At 43.9% G+C, this 15,353-nt stretch overlaps 1 protein-coding gene across 1 annotated transcript in view; it reads right to left on the bottom strand.

The window, feature by feature from the left end:
- Positions 1-5,410: 5,410 nt before the first annotated feature.
- The window catches only part of ANKRD31 (ankyrin repeat domain 31), a 51,781-nt gene continuing 41,838 nt past the window's right edge, over positions 5,411-15,353 (bottom strand). Inside the window, exons 23-26 of the mRNA XM_014964840.1 lie at positions 14,171-14,311; positions 13,505-13,601; positions 12,484-12,681; positions 5,411-7,449 (exon numbers count right to left, since the gene is read on the bottom strand). Coding sequence (XP_014820326.1) covers positions 7,298-7,449; positions 12,484-12,681; positions 13,505-13,601; positions 14,171-14,311 — 588 coding nt within the window. The 3' untranslated portion in view covers positions 5,411-7,297. The remainder of the gene's footprint in view (positions 7,450-12,483; positions 12,682-13,504; positions 13,602-14,170; positions 14,312-15,353) is intronic.

Here is a 15,353-nt window from a genome sequence, read left to right on the forward strand (position 1 = left end):
CCAGACGAACAGTACTACGCCTACAGCAATATTCCTTCTGCTTCAAGACAGCCAAGAAGAGGGCTCCCCAGGCAAAGTTGCTCTGCTCCAGGCTCCTCTGCTCAAGATCCTGCTGCAGCTGAATGATGTCCTCACGCTGCTGCATGTGCTCCATTGTGGCCTCATCCAGCTCGTCGTTAACAGTAGGCAGGAGCCAGATGATGCTGAGTGCAATCAAGGTGAGGACACTTGCTGCAGCCATAGCCTGCAGGAGCAGGGAGAGAAGGGGTTCAGTGGGGCTGGGAGGGAGGAAGGGAGCTGGCGGAGGGGGGAGCGGGGCCGGGAGCCTCAGGGAGCTGGGGGCAGGTAGGAGAGGGGCTGAGGCAGCAGGGGGGCAGCAAGACCTGTGCCCATCCCCACCGGCGGTGGCCCTGTGCCAGGCCCAAGGCACTGCTGCCAGCGGCTGAGCCCTCCATGCCCAGTGGGCTCGAACCTACCCCTCGGGGGAGCATCCAGGAGAGGCAGATGCTCCACCCGGAGCCCACTCAACACACGGGGGCACAGGAGCGGTGCCCCTCGCCTGCTCCCTGCCCAGCCACCGCTGCCAGGGAGGTTTCTCAGCCCGTGTCAAATCGCCCCCACGGTCATGACAGTGTGAAGGGAAAGCAGTGCAAAAGTCATCTTTGTAGCCACCACGGTCTTCACCGGCCAGGCTGCACTGGGGAGACCATGGAGAGGAGGACGCTGCCGCTCTTGGCAGAGGGCTGCTGCACGGGGATTTCCCTCTCCTTTCTGTCCCCCGTATTCTCTCCTCCTTCTCCCTGCACTACAGGATCAGGTGAATGCCAGCAGCTCCCAACAGACCCAGCTTCTCCAAGGTTGATTTACAATCCCAGAAGCCAAAACCTTGAGTAGCAGCTGTGCTGCCAGGCATTCACCTCTTCAATTCTTCCCCTCCTCCCTGGACCACCTTCTTCTGACTGGGACGATAGAGGAGACCACCACCCGGTCTCCTCATCCTTTGAACTTTGCTCTGAGGAACATACGGTCTCCTTTGATGGTTCTAACTTGTCTCGTCACAGTATCGTTAGACCCTACATGGCATAGTAGGAGTGGATGATCCCCTGCAGGGTTCAGCAGGCTTGGCAACTTCTCAGTGTTGTCCAGGCTCTGAGCTCCTATTGGGCAGACAACTTCTCCAGAGACATGGCTATCTGCATGGCTATCAAACCTTGCCAGGCTGTCCACAACTTCTGCAACACCTTGCCTTATTTCTAGCTGTTTCCCTCCAGGGAGCGGCTTTGTTGATCCTCTATTAACCAGAGTACACGGTCTCCCTTACCTGAGTCTAAACTTCTGTGAGCTCCTGGTCGTCTGAATAGCCAGATCTGGGTCCTCCAAAATCAAAGAGGAGAACCACCAGAATAGATAAGCAGGGTGCTTTTACATGTAGAAGGTGGTGTGTGGGCAGGAAGCATTACCCTTCACAGTATAACTGTGAAAATTTAGGCACATAAAGTAGCAACCAGAGGGGAATATGGAAGTCACTACTGACAGAAAGAGCTCAGCGATCCCATCTGTGATCTAAGCAGTCGCGCACATCAGCTTCTGCGCCCTGCGATTTATGTCCCTTTCTTCTCAACAAGAAGTGTGTGTTTAGCAGAGCCAGGAGCCACCCATCTGACAAAGAGAAGAAGCTCATCCTGCAAGGAATACCTTTATCAGTGCTGTGATTCACAGTATTTAATGCCAACAACTCAACAGCTAGGATCTTACCTTCCTCACGTTGAGGAGGGGTAGAGTCTCCATCTCTGGAGACATTCCAAACCTGCCTGACATGTTCCTGTGCAACCTAGTTAGGAAACTGAGCCTGAGGTCACGAGAGGGTGTGGAGAATGACTCTCATGCTCGTAGAGGTGCCAGAGAAGCCAGAGCCCCACTCTGCACTCGTGGCACTTGTCCCCTGAGCAAAGAGCTCCCCACTTGCGCAGCGTCGCACCCACCTCACCAAGGTCACCCAAGGGCAATGCTGTCGTGCTCCCAGGGCTTGCTGTGCCTATGGCTCCCAAGGAAGCCACTTCAGCCACCAGCAGCTGAGCCCTCCATGCCCAGTGGGTCAGAACCCACCCCCTGGGGGCCAGCGTTCCGGCCCCGGCCCCGGTCTCCAGCCCAGCCTCCCCCCGTGAGCCCACTCACCGCTTGCCCAGGCCGTCCTGGGGCAGCTGCCCCCATTGAGACACATCCCCTGTGGTGTGGCAGGCGCCGCAGCACATCACAGGCACCACCAGCAGCCGGCCGAGCCCCTGGGCCCCAACCCGACTCAGCCAGAGCCTGGCACAGTGAATGCAACCGTGTCTGAACCAGATTTGATGGCAAGGTGCACTCCCTTATTTCCTGCATGGAGGCCAAGGTCAGAGAGAACTGTGAGGGAGACCCTCCCCTTGAGTCACGAGAGTCAGAGAGGACCTCCTTGCTTTCTATGCTCCTTCCCAGAATGGAGTCTAGGAGCGGTGGGGTGCAATCTTAGCTCCAGACTTGGTCAAGGCTTTATGTCTGAAGGAGTCTCTCTGGCCAATCAACCCTTCCTCTCACTCAGCTAAGATTTCAAGCTGTGGTGTGCTAGTAGTCACTTCCCCGGGATGTGTTGCAGCACAGAATCTCCTGAATCTCAAGAAGTAATCTTGAGAGGTGTCCCTACTCAAGGTAGCCCACTGCCGTGCAGGAGAGCTCAAGGGGCTCTTGGGCTGTTGACTATTTCTGGGGGTAAGATGGCTGACCTCTAGTCATATTTCCATATCGACCATAGTACCAGCGCTGCTCAAGTTCTCCCTTGGCTCTTGTGGTGTTGTCTGGCTCCCCCAAAGCACCTTGGAGCCCCAGATGCCACTCTCACGACGAGATGCACCCCTGGTGACCACCTTGGGTGGTTATCGCTTGGATCTCTGACCTGATCCTCCTCCATCAAGGGAGAGCGTTCCTTACTCCAGGCTCTCTCCTGCTTCCATGGCCTGGGGTTCCTGAGGGCCGAGCTTAGCCATAAAGGCTGAAGCGAAGGCGGCATTTAGTAGCTCTGCCTTCTCTGCCTCTTCCGTCACCAGGGCACCCACCTCATTCGGCTGTGGGCCCACATTTTCCTTCGTCTTCCTCTTTCTACTGATGTAGTTCAAGAAGCCCTTCTTACTGCCCTTGACATCTCTCGCCAGGTTAAATTCCAAGCAGGCCCTAGCCTAAACTATTGCAGGCCTGCATCCTCTGACAGCCGCCCTGTTCTTCTCCCAAGTGGCCAGTCCCTTTGTCCACATTCTGAACACTTTTTTCTTCCACCTGAGTTTTCCCAGAAGCTCCTTGCTCACCCATGGATGAACTTAATCATGCAGGTTTCCTACCTCTTTTGCCTCATTTCTTTCTACTAGGCACGCACCCATCTTGAGCTCTCTTGTGAGGGAGCTTCCCCTTCCTTCTAGAGCTGTAGCCCATGGTGTTTCTCCAAGGAGGTCTTTGCTTGAGGCACCATCCCTAGAGATATTCAAAAGATGAGTTGACAGGGTGCTTGGGAATATCATTTAGTGTTGTGTCGGTTTGGGGGCTTCTTTTTTTTTGGTTTTTGGTGGGTTTTTTTTCCGTCAGAGTTAGGTTGATGTTTGAACTAGATGATCTTCAAGGTCCCTTCCAACCTAGGCGATTCTGTGAGTCTGTGAATAGGGCAGTGTTAGTTCTCCTGAGGCCTAGGGTTGTAATTCTACTTTTTGCCCTGCTTCTTCCACCCAGGATCCTGAACTCCACCACCTTTCTCATGGTCACTGCAGTAAAGGCTACTCCCAACCTTCACATCCCCAACTAGTCTTCCATGCTATTGGAAAAGTGGTGGAGTTCCACTGAAGTTCCCACTCAATGGAAAATGGGAAACATTTGCAAAGCCATTTTCAAACCCCCATTTTCAAAAAGGGAAACAAGGGCGGGCTGGGGAACTACAGGCAGGTCAGTTACACCTCTGTGCCCGGCAAGATCACGGAGCACATCCTCCTGGAATCTCTGCTAAGGCACATGGAAAATAAGGAGGTGGCTGGTGACAGCCAACACAGCTTCACCAAGGGTGAGTCATGCTTGACAAATTTGGTGGCCTTCTACCATGGCGCTACAGCCTAGGCAGAGAGGGGGAGAGCAACAGACGTCATGTACCTGGATTTAGGCAAAGCATTTCACAGTGTCTCGCATGACATCCCGGTCTCTAAAGTGGAAAGACACGCATCTGACGAATGACCACTCAGTGGATCAGGAACTGGCTAGATGGCCGCACTCAACAGGTTGTGGTCAACACCTCAATGTCCAAGTGGAGACCAGTGAGGAGCAGTGTTCCTCAGGGGTCAGTAGTGGGACCAGTGCTGCTCAACAGCCGTTTATGTCTGAAGGGTTCTATCTGGGCAACCAGTGCTTCCTATCCTAGGGTTTCAAAGTTTAGCGTGCTAGCCCTCACTTCCCCAGGATCTGTTGCGACAAGGAATCTCTGAATCTGGAGAAGTAATCTTGAGAGGTGTCCCTACTCAAGGGAGCCCGCTGCCGTGCAGGAGTGCTCAAAGGGCTCTACCACCTAATTTCAAAATACCTCATTTCAGGTAGTTTCATCACTGTGAGCATGGGAACTGATTAGTATGCTTTAGCTAAACCTTGCAGTTCTTCCGTGACGTAAACTCTTATTGGAGGTAACTATAGCTAATATGTCTCATGCTTTTGCAACATTGCAATGAAACACAAGTGGTTTTACTTGCACGCTCCTGTATTCTACTTGTATTTTACTTATCTGTATTTTTTAGCAGGGCTCTCCCTTTCCATTGCATTAGTGATCTGAAACAAATATTCAGGGCATTATTAACGGCATCTGTTGATGACACAAAGGTTGGAGGTACCATCCATACAGAAAAGAATTGACAATGGAGTCTGATGCAGTCTGCGAAGAACTGAGGGAGCTTGAGGACTAGAGTACTAATAAATGTACGATGAAATTCAGTAGTACAATGTTCAGGGTCTTGCAATAAGGAACTGATGGCAAAAACTTTTTCTATAAGCTGGAACTCATCTGCTAGAATTGACTGAAGCAGAGAAAGACCTGTGCATATGAGGTGATTATGGGATAATGACATGCTGCCAATGTGATGTACCTGTGTGAAAAAAAGAAAATGGGGTCTTGAGCAGTGTCAGGAGAAATGCAAACTGTTGTATGAAGTGACAGTGAAACATCATCCCTGTGGTATACAGTGGTCCCTGCTGAACACAGGTGAACGTGCACTGGGAAAGATGCAGCAGTCAAGGGGGAGGAAAAGCCATCTTCTAAGGGGAGGCTCTGAGCATTCTGCCTTGCACAGCCTGGTGCAATGAAGCAATATGACTCTTACTGAATAAAGGAATGGAATGAGAAAGGAGCAGGAAGGTCTGGAAGGACTAACCCTTGCTGTTTGCCCCTTGTGAGCAGAAGCTTTATTGCTTTGCTGTAGTCAGGATCATTAATAGCTGCCTATTTTTGACGTGCGATAACATTTTACATTTCCATGCAGAAGTACACTTATAAAGCATAAATTTAAACAGAGAAAACAAAACATCCTATTCATCATGGTATAACTTCTTGCCATCTCTTAATGAAAAAGACACCAGTAGGGAGAACAGGGAAAATTCAGAGTTTTCAGAAGATTTGGGAAGAGAATTCTACACTTGTTAGTCATACTAAAACATATGTTGTCAAGCTAGTGCTCTTCTCAAGATGCTTATATAAAATACAAATATTGAAAAAAACCCCACCCTGGTAGCTTACTTTTATATATGGCACCAATAAGAGACAGTGGTTTTCATGTAACACTTTGCATTTTTACTTCTCTGCCCGGCTTGAATCAATCAGAATTTTTGTCACTTAGGATTGTCTTAGGTCATGCAATCAACAGATTAAAAGTATTACTGTCAAATCCTCCCAGTTTTTTTATGTTAATCTTATTAGACGCCTTGTAACAAGGAAAAAATGTCTAACAAACTTGTAAGTAATTCAGTAGTCATTTTTACAGTCAAAAGTCTTTCACTTTTCTGTGAAAGTGGAAGTGTAGCATTTGAATGAACATTTCCTTTAAATCAGCATGCCTTCAGGTTTGTTTTACTGCTGCAGTTGTGAGACCGCTCCATTTTTCTGTCTCTGTGGAAAGTGACCTTTATGAAATACCTGTCACTCAGTAGCTTTTTACTTTTTTCACTTCCAGCAGTTTGCATTTCCTTAGCCTTGCAGGCCATCAGGCTACGATTGCTCATGCATCCTAGGGCACAGCAGACCTGCACATCACACCCCTCTTTCTTCCCTAAACTACCTCCTCTTTAAGACACTAATCAAATCTCTGCAGAACAGCTCTTCACGCTCCAGATATCTAGCTGAGGTTGTTCTGTACTGACAGGAGAGATTTCTCATCCCATTCACCAGAGTTAGGAGTAGCAGGTGCCATTATTTCATCTTCTCTTATAATCCAGAGAACGAAAGAGCAAGGATGCCATTTGAATGCAGGTAACTCTCATGACAGTCAAATATATTATAAATACGCTACTGAGGCAGATTCACACATTGTAAAATTAAAACAAACAGAATATCTACACGTTGTTAGACGGAAAAATCTGTGTTCCACAAACATTTCCTGCCATATGCCAGCACACTTTCTGTCCATCAGAAAGACTTGGCTGGAACATGAATGGAATTTCCCTGCGCACTTCTAGTAGCCAAGGTTCCTCTTTTAACCTCTCCCAGCACCTGCCCCCTTCTCAAATGTTTGTATATATCCACACCATGGAAAGCAAAGCTGCTGGTGATTTTCAAAGCTGCCCATCTTGAATTTTTTGCCTAAGCTAACAGCTTATGCTATTATACAAAGGCGTGCAGCCATTTCTGATGGCCTGTGCCTAGGCAGAGCGGGTCCAGGTTTAGGTGCAGGAAATGACTATCAGTGTCAATACCTACCTGGTTCTGTGCAGCCCCATCAAACATGGGCAGCCACTGAAATCAGAGGAATTTCATACAAAGTTATCAACCGGAAATACATTTCACTGTGAGCACCAGTGTGTAACAGTCCTGGTCTACATCCCCATTTCTTAATCTTAAAATTCAATGTTGACAGTTATCCTCACCTGCTACACAGTACTCCCCTGTTCCTCATTTACTCAAACAGTCTTTCAGTCCATTCCAAGTGCTGGGCAAACGATTTATCAAAATGACAGTAACAAAGCACATTATTCTAAAAGCCCAAATGTTTACTTTTAAGTGATAATGAAGAAAAAATTGTTGGCACTCAGGAAGTCTTTAGAATCCAAAATCTTCACATCCTTTATAGAAACTCCAGTGCTTTTCCATTACAGAGCATGGTAGAAACTCCTCTTTACGAACCATTACTATCTCACGGAATTGAAGAAAATGTGTCAGACTTTCCATTGAGTTGAACTGGACAGAAGAGCCTGTTGAAACATGAATGCAAAATGATTACAGAGTGTATATTAGAGCAATGGAAAGCAATCACTGGCACTATCATCTACAGAGATGCTAACAGCTCGTTAGAACCACGTAGGGGTTTATGTCCTAGGATTCCTGTAGCATCAGATCCCGGCCCTCTCATCGGTACCTCTCACTGGCACCCACATTCAGCGAGATGAGGGCAGTCCTACATGTCAGTGGTGCTCAGGGTGAGAAGGCAGCTGTCCCAGCCATTTCCAATTATGCAACAGGAAAATGCAGTTGCTCTTCAGCATTGCCTGAATTTCACATCTTGCCCACACAGGCATAAGTTTAGTGCACTTCCCCAAAATGAAGGAATCCCTCTCATAGGGAATTCCCTTCCTAGAGTCGCAAAAAGACTATATAAAAAGGAAAGCGTACACCCGCATACAAGAAACTACAGGTCTGAACAATGGACACTAGCAATCTTTAAATATCTGTTGGACTGAAGCAACTATTACTGTGCATAATCTTAAGGCACTTGTGTCAGTGCAGGAGAAGCTGAACTTTTAATTTTCACTGTTAAAATCAGTAACAAATTACCACTGTAAAGATCCAGCAGTACGGAATATTACAAGACATTCTCTCTGTAATAGCACAGACTCCAAAAGGCACTTGGAACTGTAGTTTTCAGAGTTACTTGCTTTTGTTCATCTTTTGTCCCCACTCTCTCCCTTTGGTACCCTTGCACAAAATATAAGAGCTGCTGAGCTGCCACAACCAGACCAACCCAGAAACCACCAGTGAGGGTGGAACTGTCAGATGTAGCAGATGTTATCAAGCAAGGGAGTGTTGTTGTGGAAGTAAGGATGGCCTCTGTTTAAAAAAAAAACAAACACCCAACAAAAAACAGTGTTCAGACACCATTCAAGCATCTCAAGAAGCAAAACAAGATGGGTGTTTCAGGATGATTAAGTCAGTCAAGACAAATCCTTGCCAAAACGCAGAGAAAACATCTTTGAAGTGACACCAGTTGATCGTTTAGCTTGCACTTATTTCTGGGCTACTATGTGCCATCCCAAGAGTTTGTCTTTCTCTGTTACCAGAGCTCTCCAGTTGTGTCACCTACACTGAAGCCCAAATGCAAAATATATTCACTGAACTGACAACATTGGTAGGTCCCAATGCATAACAATCAGTGTATCTTGTAGGTGTTAGACCTTTTAACTCCATATCTTGATGAGGATTTCCCCACAATTTCCTGATTTCCAGGAGCTCACCACTCAAAGGAGTGAAATGGCAAATTGCTCTTGGAAGCAAGAGGTCTGTGCTCAGAAATGCAAATACAGAGCCTTGTGCATGAGGTTGTATGTTGTTCCACACCCATGACATCCACAGCAAAACTTCTCACTCCAGTGGGAACAGGACTGTGTTCAGAATCTCACACACACGCTCAGTGCATTTTCTGTACACTCGTACCACAACGCAGCACATAATGGAGCACAATCTGATGTCTAAGACATACTTAAGTCTCTTGGACTACAACAAAGATGGACAGGCTGAATACAAGTCCTCTGGAGAAGTTACACCACAATGCTCCTCACACAGCCTTTACTGTTTATGAAGCAGCTATCAGTAACACCAGAAGAAGTCAACTTACTCACACAGAAGTGATGTTTCAAAGAGCATAAATAGGAATGCCTGGATGGGAAGTCACAAAACAGTATAAAGGACACCTTCAGGTAAAAATGATCTTAAAAGTAATCCCAGGAATTTTTTTATAAAATAAAGTGGCAGAAGCTGAGCTGAAGCATCATTAACACTGAGCCCATAGTGACATGACAGGCATGACTTCAACCTGTTTTGATTCGTTGAAAAAGCTTTTTTGTTCTGAAATGTCCACATGTATGTATGTACAAGAAAATTTCCCAGCAAAGTCTGAAGTTCATTCCTTTCTTACTTTGGAAATGCTCCTCCCAGCACTCTCACTGCAATATTCTAACTTATTTACTAAAAATGTGACTCATTCAGTGGGTTTTATGTACAGCCTCAGAACAATTTCTAGAGCCTTCTTGTAGGTTATTATCATGTGGTGATTTAAAGACTGAATTGTTTTGTTTAGAAGCTGTGTCCCAACTTTGATAAAAGTCAGTCCTGAAAAAAACTACTCTGCACTGGTGAGGCCACAACTGGAATACTGCATCCAGTTCTGGGCCCCCCAGTTCAAGAGGGACAGGGAACTACTGGAGATAGTCCAGTGTAGGGCAACCAAGATGATTAAGGGATTGGAGCCCCTTCCTTACGAGGAAACGCTCAAGGAGCTGGGGCTCTTTAGCCTGGACATGCGAAGACTGAGGGGAGACCTTATTTATGTTTATAAGTATCTAAAGGGTGAGTTGAATGATGATGGAGCCGGACTCTTTTCAGTGGTTTCCAGAGATAGGACAAGGGGCAAAGGGCTCAAGCTGGAACATAGAAAGTTCCATTCAAATATGAGAAAAAACTTCTTTACAGTGAGGGTGACAGAGCACTGGAACAGGCTGCCCAGGGAGGTCGTGGAGTCTCCTTCTCTGGAGATCTTCAAGACCCGCCTGGATGCAGTCCTGAGTGATGTGCTCTGGGCAATCCTGCTTTAGCAGGGGAGTTGGACCAGATGATCTCCAGAGGTCCCTTCCAACTCTGACAATTCCCTGATTCCATGAACTGTGATACAATCTGAACGCTCACCAAGGTAAGACCATCAGGTAGTCTCCCACATGCTTTCATTTGACATTACCAGAGTGTGGCATCAAAAAAGTCTGTTTTCTCTGTTTCAAGCAAAGCAGCAGCTGAAGCCGTTGCTTCTTGAAGCTTGCTGTTTATCACACTGCCTTTCATTCATTGCTTTCATAAGTAAGGTAAGATAGAAGTGTTCTGGGAATATTATCTACAGAGCTGTGTTTCTCTTAGTCTTCCCTCAGTCTCCATGGGACCACCAAAGCAGATGAAAAAGTTACAGTGCAGCTGCTGAATTAAGAAGACCAGTCAGTTATCCAAGGATTTCTTTTACAAGTTGTTTCACAAAGTAAAGAGGCCACAAAGCCAGTGTTTAAAGCTCTTAACTAGGGGTCAACTTACTTTTATCCAGGATTCTTAAGGAAACAAGGTTTCTATAGGCAATAAAAAGAGGCAACAGTTACACGTTTTAACAAGCAAAATTCCAACTAGATACATGGGGAAAAAAGTTCACCAGGAGTGTGATTAAGCACATAAATACATTGTACAGAGATGTTGTGGAATGTGCATCCTTGAATATATTCAGAATTTGACTGGACAAGGCACTGAGAAACCTCGTGTAACTTGGAAGCTAGCCCTACTTCGAACAGGAGGTTGGACTAAAGACTTCCAGAGGCCTCACCAAATTTACACAGGTCTAAGAGTCTGCAACCACGCTGTCACCTAGTAACTCCTGAAGTGATTTGGCAGTTTCAGAAAAACATGAATGACAGATAAGAAATACAGATATTATATTTTTAGAATTGGCTTCCATGTCATGCAGTCCTGGAGAGTTGGTTGGTTGGTTGGTTTTTTAGCTTTTTGACCTCATAAAAAGTGAACATTTTTGGCTCTTGCTGGCCACATAGCTCAACTCTGAGTCACTCATGTGACATTCTACCTTCCTCATAGCCTAACAAGAACAGGCAGAGGCCTTTGGGAAGGAAAAGAGTGCAGATGGAGGAAGCCTATACCTCAGCCTGTACTTTTGCATGGCATGCAAAGTTACTGGGAAATACAGCTTTATAAATTCTGCTGACAGAACGATGTGCTTCTTTGTAAACTATGTGAGTACCTAAAGCAAATGCCTAGAACTTTAAAGTACTAGAAAATACTTTTAAATATTTTGTCTGCAAGCCATCAAGAAGAGAAGACAGCATTAACAGCTGCACCTTGAGATATGTCTCAGATGGAAAAGATTATGGATAGAAGCATTTGTTGACAGTTTCACATGGCTTCCAAAGTACTAAATACAGAGAACATATAGTTCATCTCCCTGTCTTTTACAGTCACATAAATCATAGGATCATAGAATCATAGAATGGTTTGGGTTGGAAGGGACCGTAAAGATCATCTAGTTCCGATCCCCCTGCCATGGGCAGGGACACCTCCCACCAGACCAAACTACTCAAAACCCCATCCAGCCTGGCCTTGAACACCTCCAGGGATGGGGCATCCACGACTTCCCTGGCCAACCTGTTCCAGTGCCTCACCACCCTCACAGTAAAGAATTTCTTTCTAGTATCTAATCTAAATCTCCCCTCTTTTTCTTTTCTTCTACCTTTCAGAATACACTATATTTTTTTCATATATAACACTGTGATAAAAATACTTTAAAAAATCATGAAGGTAATATTGACTAGCAAGAAAGCTGAAATTAATTATCCTTCTATCATTTTCAAGGACTAGCAAAGCCCAGAAAGTAAATTAGTCAACTCATACAGCTGAGCTTTAAATTCATAATTTATTTAGCGTGAAGGAAAACAGCAATGGCATTGTGTATCTGACTGGACCTTTGGAAACAAAGGAAGAGGGCAAACAAATATAGCAAACCCATCTATGGGCTATGGGGCTTCTCATGGCACTTCCAATGCTTCATTTAAGAGACTCAATTAAATACTCCCCCTAAGACTTATTTTTAAAGGAATTTTTATCTTAAGTAGGATTTTGCTTTTCATAGCTGGCTTTCAAAAATATTTTTAGTCAGACTATGAAACCTGAAAAGCTTCTCCTCATAACTGGATGCAAAAGATTTGGTTTCTATAAGCTAGAGATGTGGAAACTGAGCTGGTGGTTAGATTTTTAAAAATATTTCTAATTTGGACACAGAAGAGTCGAAAATACTGAGTTTTGAAACTTCATTACTGGCTAGTTTAGATCTATCCAACTCATCAGCAAAGTCATTTTCCCCCAGCACTCTCTCCCCCACACAGATCAATTCCACTCCACCTTACTTTAATTTTCCTTTTGTATCTCTACTCTAGTCCATTAGGTTTTTTAGGCAGTTAAAAAGATGATCTTACTTTTAAATGCCTCGGTAATAGCTGCTTCTCTTCCACTGCACAGCAATGTTTTCACAACTTCTGTTTGTGGCAAGGACGGGGTTTTTGGCTGCACGTTGCTTGGGTCAGAGCTCCCACAGGGCTGAGCAATGGAGACAGTACCAGGACTCTGATGGTGCTGGTTGTGGTTGCTGGGGTTTCTCGTGATAAAATTTTTTCCTGAGAGCATAAAATATCAAGACAGTTTTGTTCTAAGAACAAACAGTATCATTTAATGCTGATAGTTCCATGGCTTAATTTCCAGAGCAGTTAGGTTTTTCATTTTTCTTAAAGAACAGACCAAGCCTGCTATCCTTGTTCATGTGAGGTTCAGTGTGTCATCAAATTAACAGAACCAATGGCAAAAGCTTTTCAGACTCCAAGTGTAACTGGCTGTCAAAGGGACTTGCGTGTCCCTGGGACCACATTACTTATCAAAATTAGGCTGAAGTTCTTAAGTCTGCCAGGCACTTCTGATAAAAATTGTTCAATGTAATTTTGCAATATCAGTGTGCTCTGTTTTATACGACTGTTTATTTTTAGAGACTAAAATATCCCCCTAGTTATTACTACTGCTTGGGCATACTGGGATTTCCACCAACACAGACTTTTTAATGTGATTTTAAGATGTATGTGCCATTAAAACTTATGCTAGTGTATCTGCGTTTCCAACAGAATAAAAAAGTACTAAATTAGCTTATTAAAAACTTCACTATAAATATTTTTAACATAAAATGTGACATAAATATTTTTGACATAGCAGCCAAGTCATTAGTAATTATTCTCTTCACACTAACAATTTACATAAGAAAAGAAACACACTTCTTTAGAGATCATGTCTATGTTCTGGCACTATTTATTTTTCAAGCCCAAGATCTGTGATAAGCATGTAGCCCAGTAAAAAATCGGAAAGCTATAGGGGAATTTTGGAATTTAAGCTCTTTAGAAATCACTTTCTACTGGTTTCAGCCATGGCAGATACTAGATTTTAAGTGGTACATACGCAAAGGCTCTCTTTCTTGTGATGGTAATTCTAGGTCACTGGAAACTGGCATTTCTTCAAAAAGAAAATTTGACAACTGTGTCCCACGATATGTAACCTGTACAAAAAAAAAAAAAAAATTAATAACTGGTCATTTTAATTAGTGTTTTTTTCTGATACATGTAAAAATTTCACTTTTTTTATAAAACTGAGTTTATAAACTTAACAGCCTAATCTGTGTCTGGCAAGATCAAACAGAAATTCTGCTCATTTGAATTCTAAATTAAAAAAAAACCTAATACAGCCCATCTGCAAAGCCCTCTAAACTCTGCTGGTATTTTTCCAACATTTGTCCCTGACACCATGACATTTCAATAAGCTTGCTCCTTTTTACTCTAACTACTTTTCAGCTTTTTCTGTCAGTCTCTTAATCATCTTTAAAACTACACTTTCAAAGCATTGATAGCTTATAGAGTGGACATTCCACTTTCTCTCAACACTTGTGATTAGTTCATCACTGCACAACCACAGCTATGTAGCTCACTCCTTGCTGCAGATTCATTAAGAATACTTTTTAAATTTAGGCTTGTACCCTCTTTTTGCTTTAAGAAAGTAAGAAGATCCACATTAGTGAAATTTGTTATTGCCATTTATTATTGCTATTTTTGAGACTACAATCAGGCCTACCTTATTCCACACATACTTCCATGTCACAGAAATATCACTTCCTAGTAGGTCTTTAATCCACTGAACTGGATTCTCCAGTATTCGTCTCTTACTGGTTCTGATCTTGCCGTTCTTTAAGAGCGTGGCTTTATGACTAAATTCCTAAAAAAAAGAAAAATTAAGAACTAACTTTCAACTCCTAAATTAACAAATCTGAATTAACATCCTCAAAACATGAAAAAATGCTGAAGAATAATATAGCTGAAAAATTGCACCTAATTCTGAAAAAAGTTAATTAATTTGATGCCACTATCATCAACTCTGGTATGTGCAATAAGGGGATTTATCCCATCAGAATAAGATGTTTTGGCCACACTGAGATCACAAATCTATGTGTGTTTATCAGAACTGCATTTGCATCTCACTTCCCCTTAGACATAACAAAGCTGTGAATAAATTAATTTGCAGCAGTGAACTCAGGAATCCACAGAAGGCAAGTCTGCGCAACAAGAAACTGCTACTCAAGTGCAATTTGCCTTACACATGTCAAACAAATGCATGTCACAGTGAAATTCCAGCAATTATTAAAAGATTAAATATATTCGCATGAGAACCTTACTTGTGCCAAGGGACATCACTTACACATTGTAGGAGGAATCTGACAGTCTCATCTTGCGCAAAATTAGCTATAAAAGAATTTATTGTTATTGCCCCTTTGATACTGCTAATACAGCCTGCAAACACATAATGTACCTCCAGAAGCAGGGCTTATAGTTTTTTATACTTCTGTAACACCAAAATTAGCTGCTGACAAACTATGTCAGAACGTAGTAAGGTTTCTCAGCATGCATGAGGTTAAACAATCAGAATAAGAGAATGCAGAAAAGCATTCCCAAGCAGGTTACAGGTAGAGAAAAAGGGCTCTTTTCTACATTAGCTACACCAGGTGAGTTGTCTGAATAGAACCTTTCATGTTTTAATCAGTATGTTACCATGGAAATTAACTAGTTTGCAGCTGGGAATTCAGTCAATAATTCCATCATTTGCTCAATATCAAGCCAGTCCCCTAGCAGCTGCCTTGCAAATCTGCTCTGTATTTGGAGGCACAGGGACATACTTTTGTATTAAAAATAGGGTGTGGGGGTATTGTTTTGGTGGTTTTGCGGGTTTTTTTTCCAAATACAGTTCTTACTAGACTGTAAAC

The sequence above is a fragment of the Calidris pugnax genome, unplaced genomic scaffold (assembly GCF_001431845.1).
Source record: "Calidris pugnax isolate Ruff unplaced genomic scaffold, ASM143184v1 scaffold273, whole genome shotgun sequence".
Taxonomy (NCBI): Eukaryota; Metazoa; Chordata; class Aves; order Charadriiformes; family Scolopacidae; genus Calidris; species Calidris pugnax.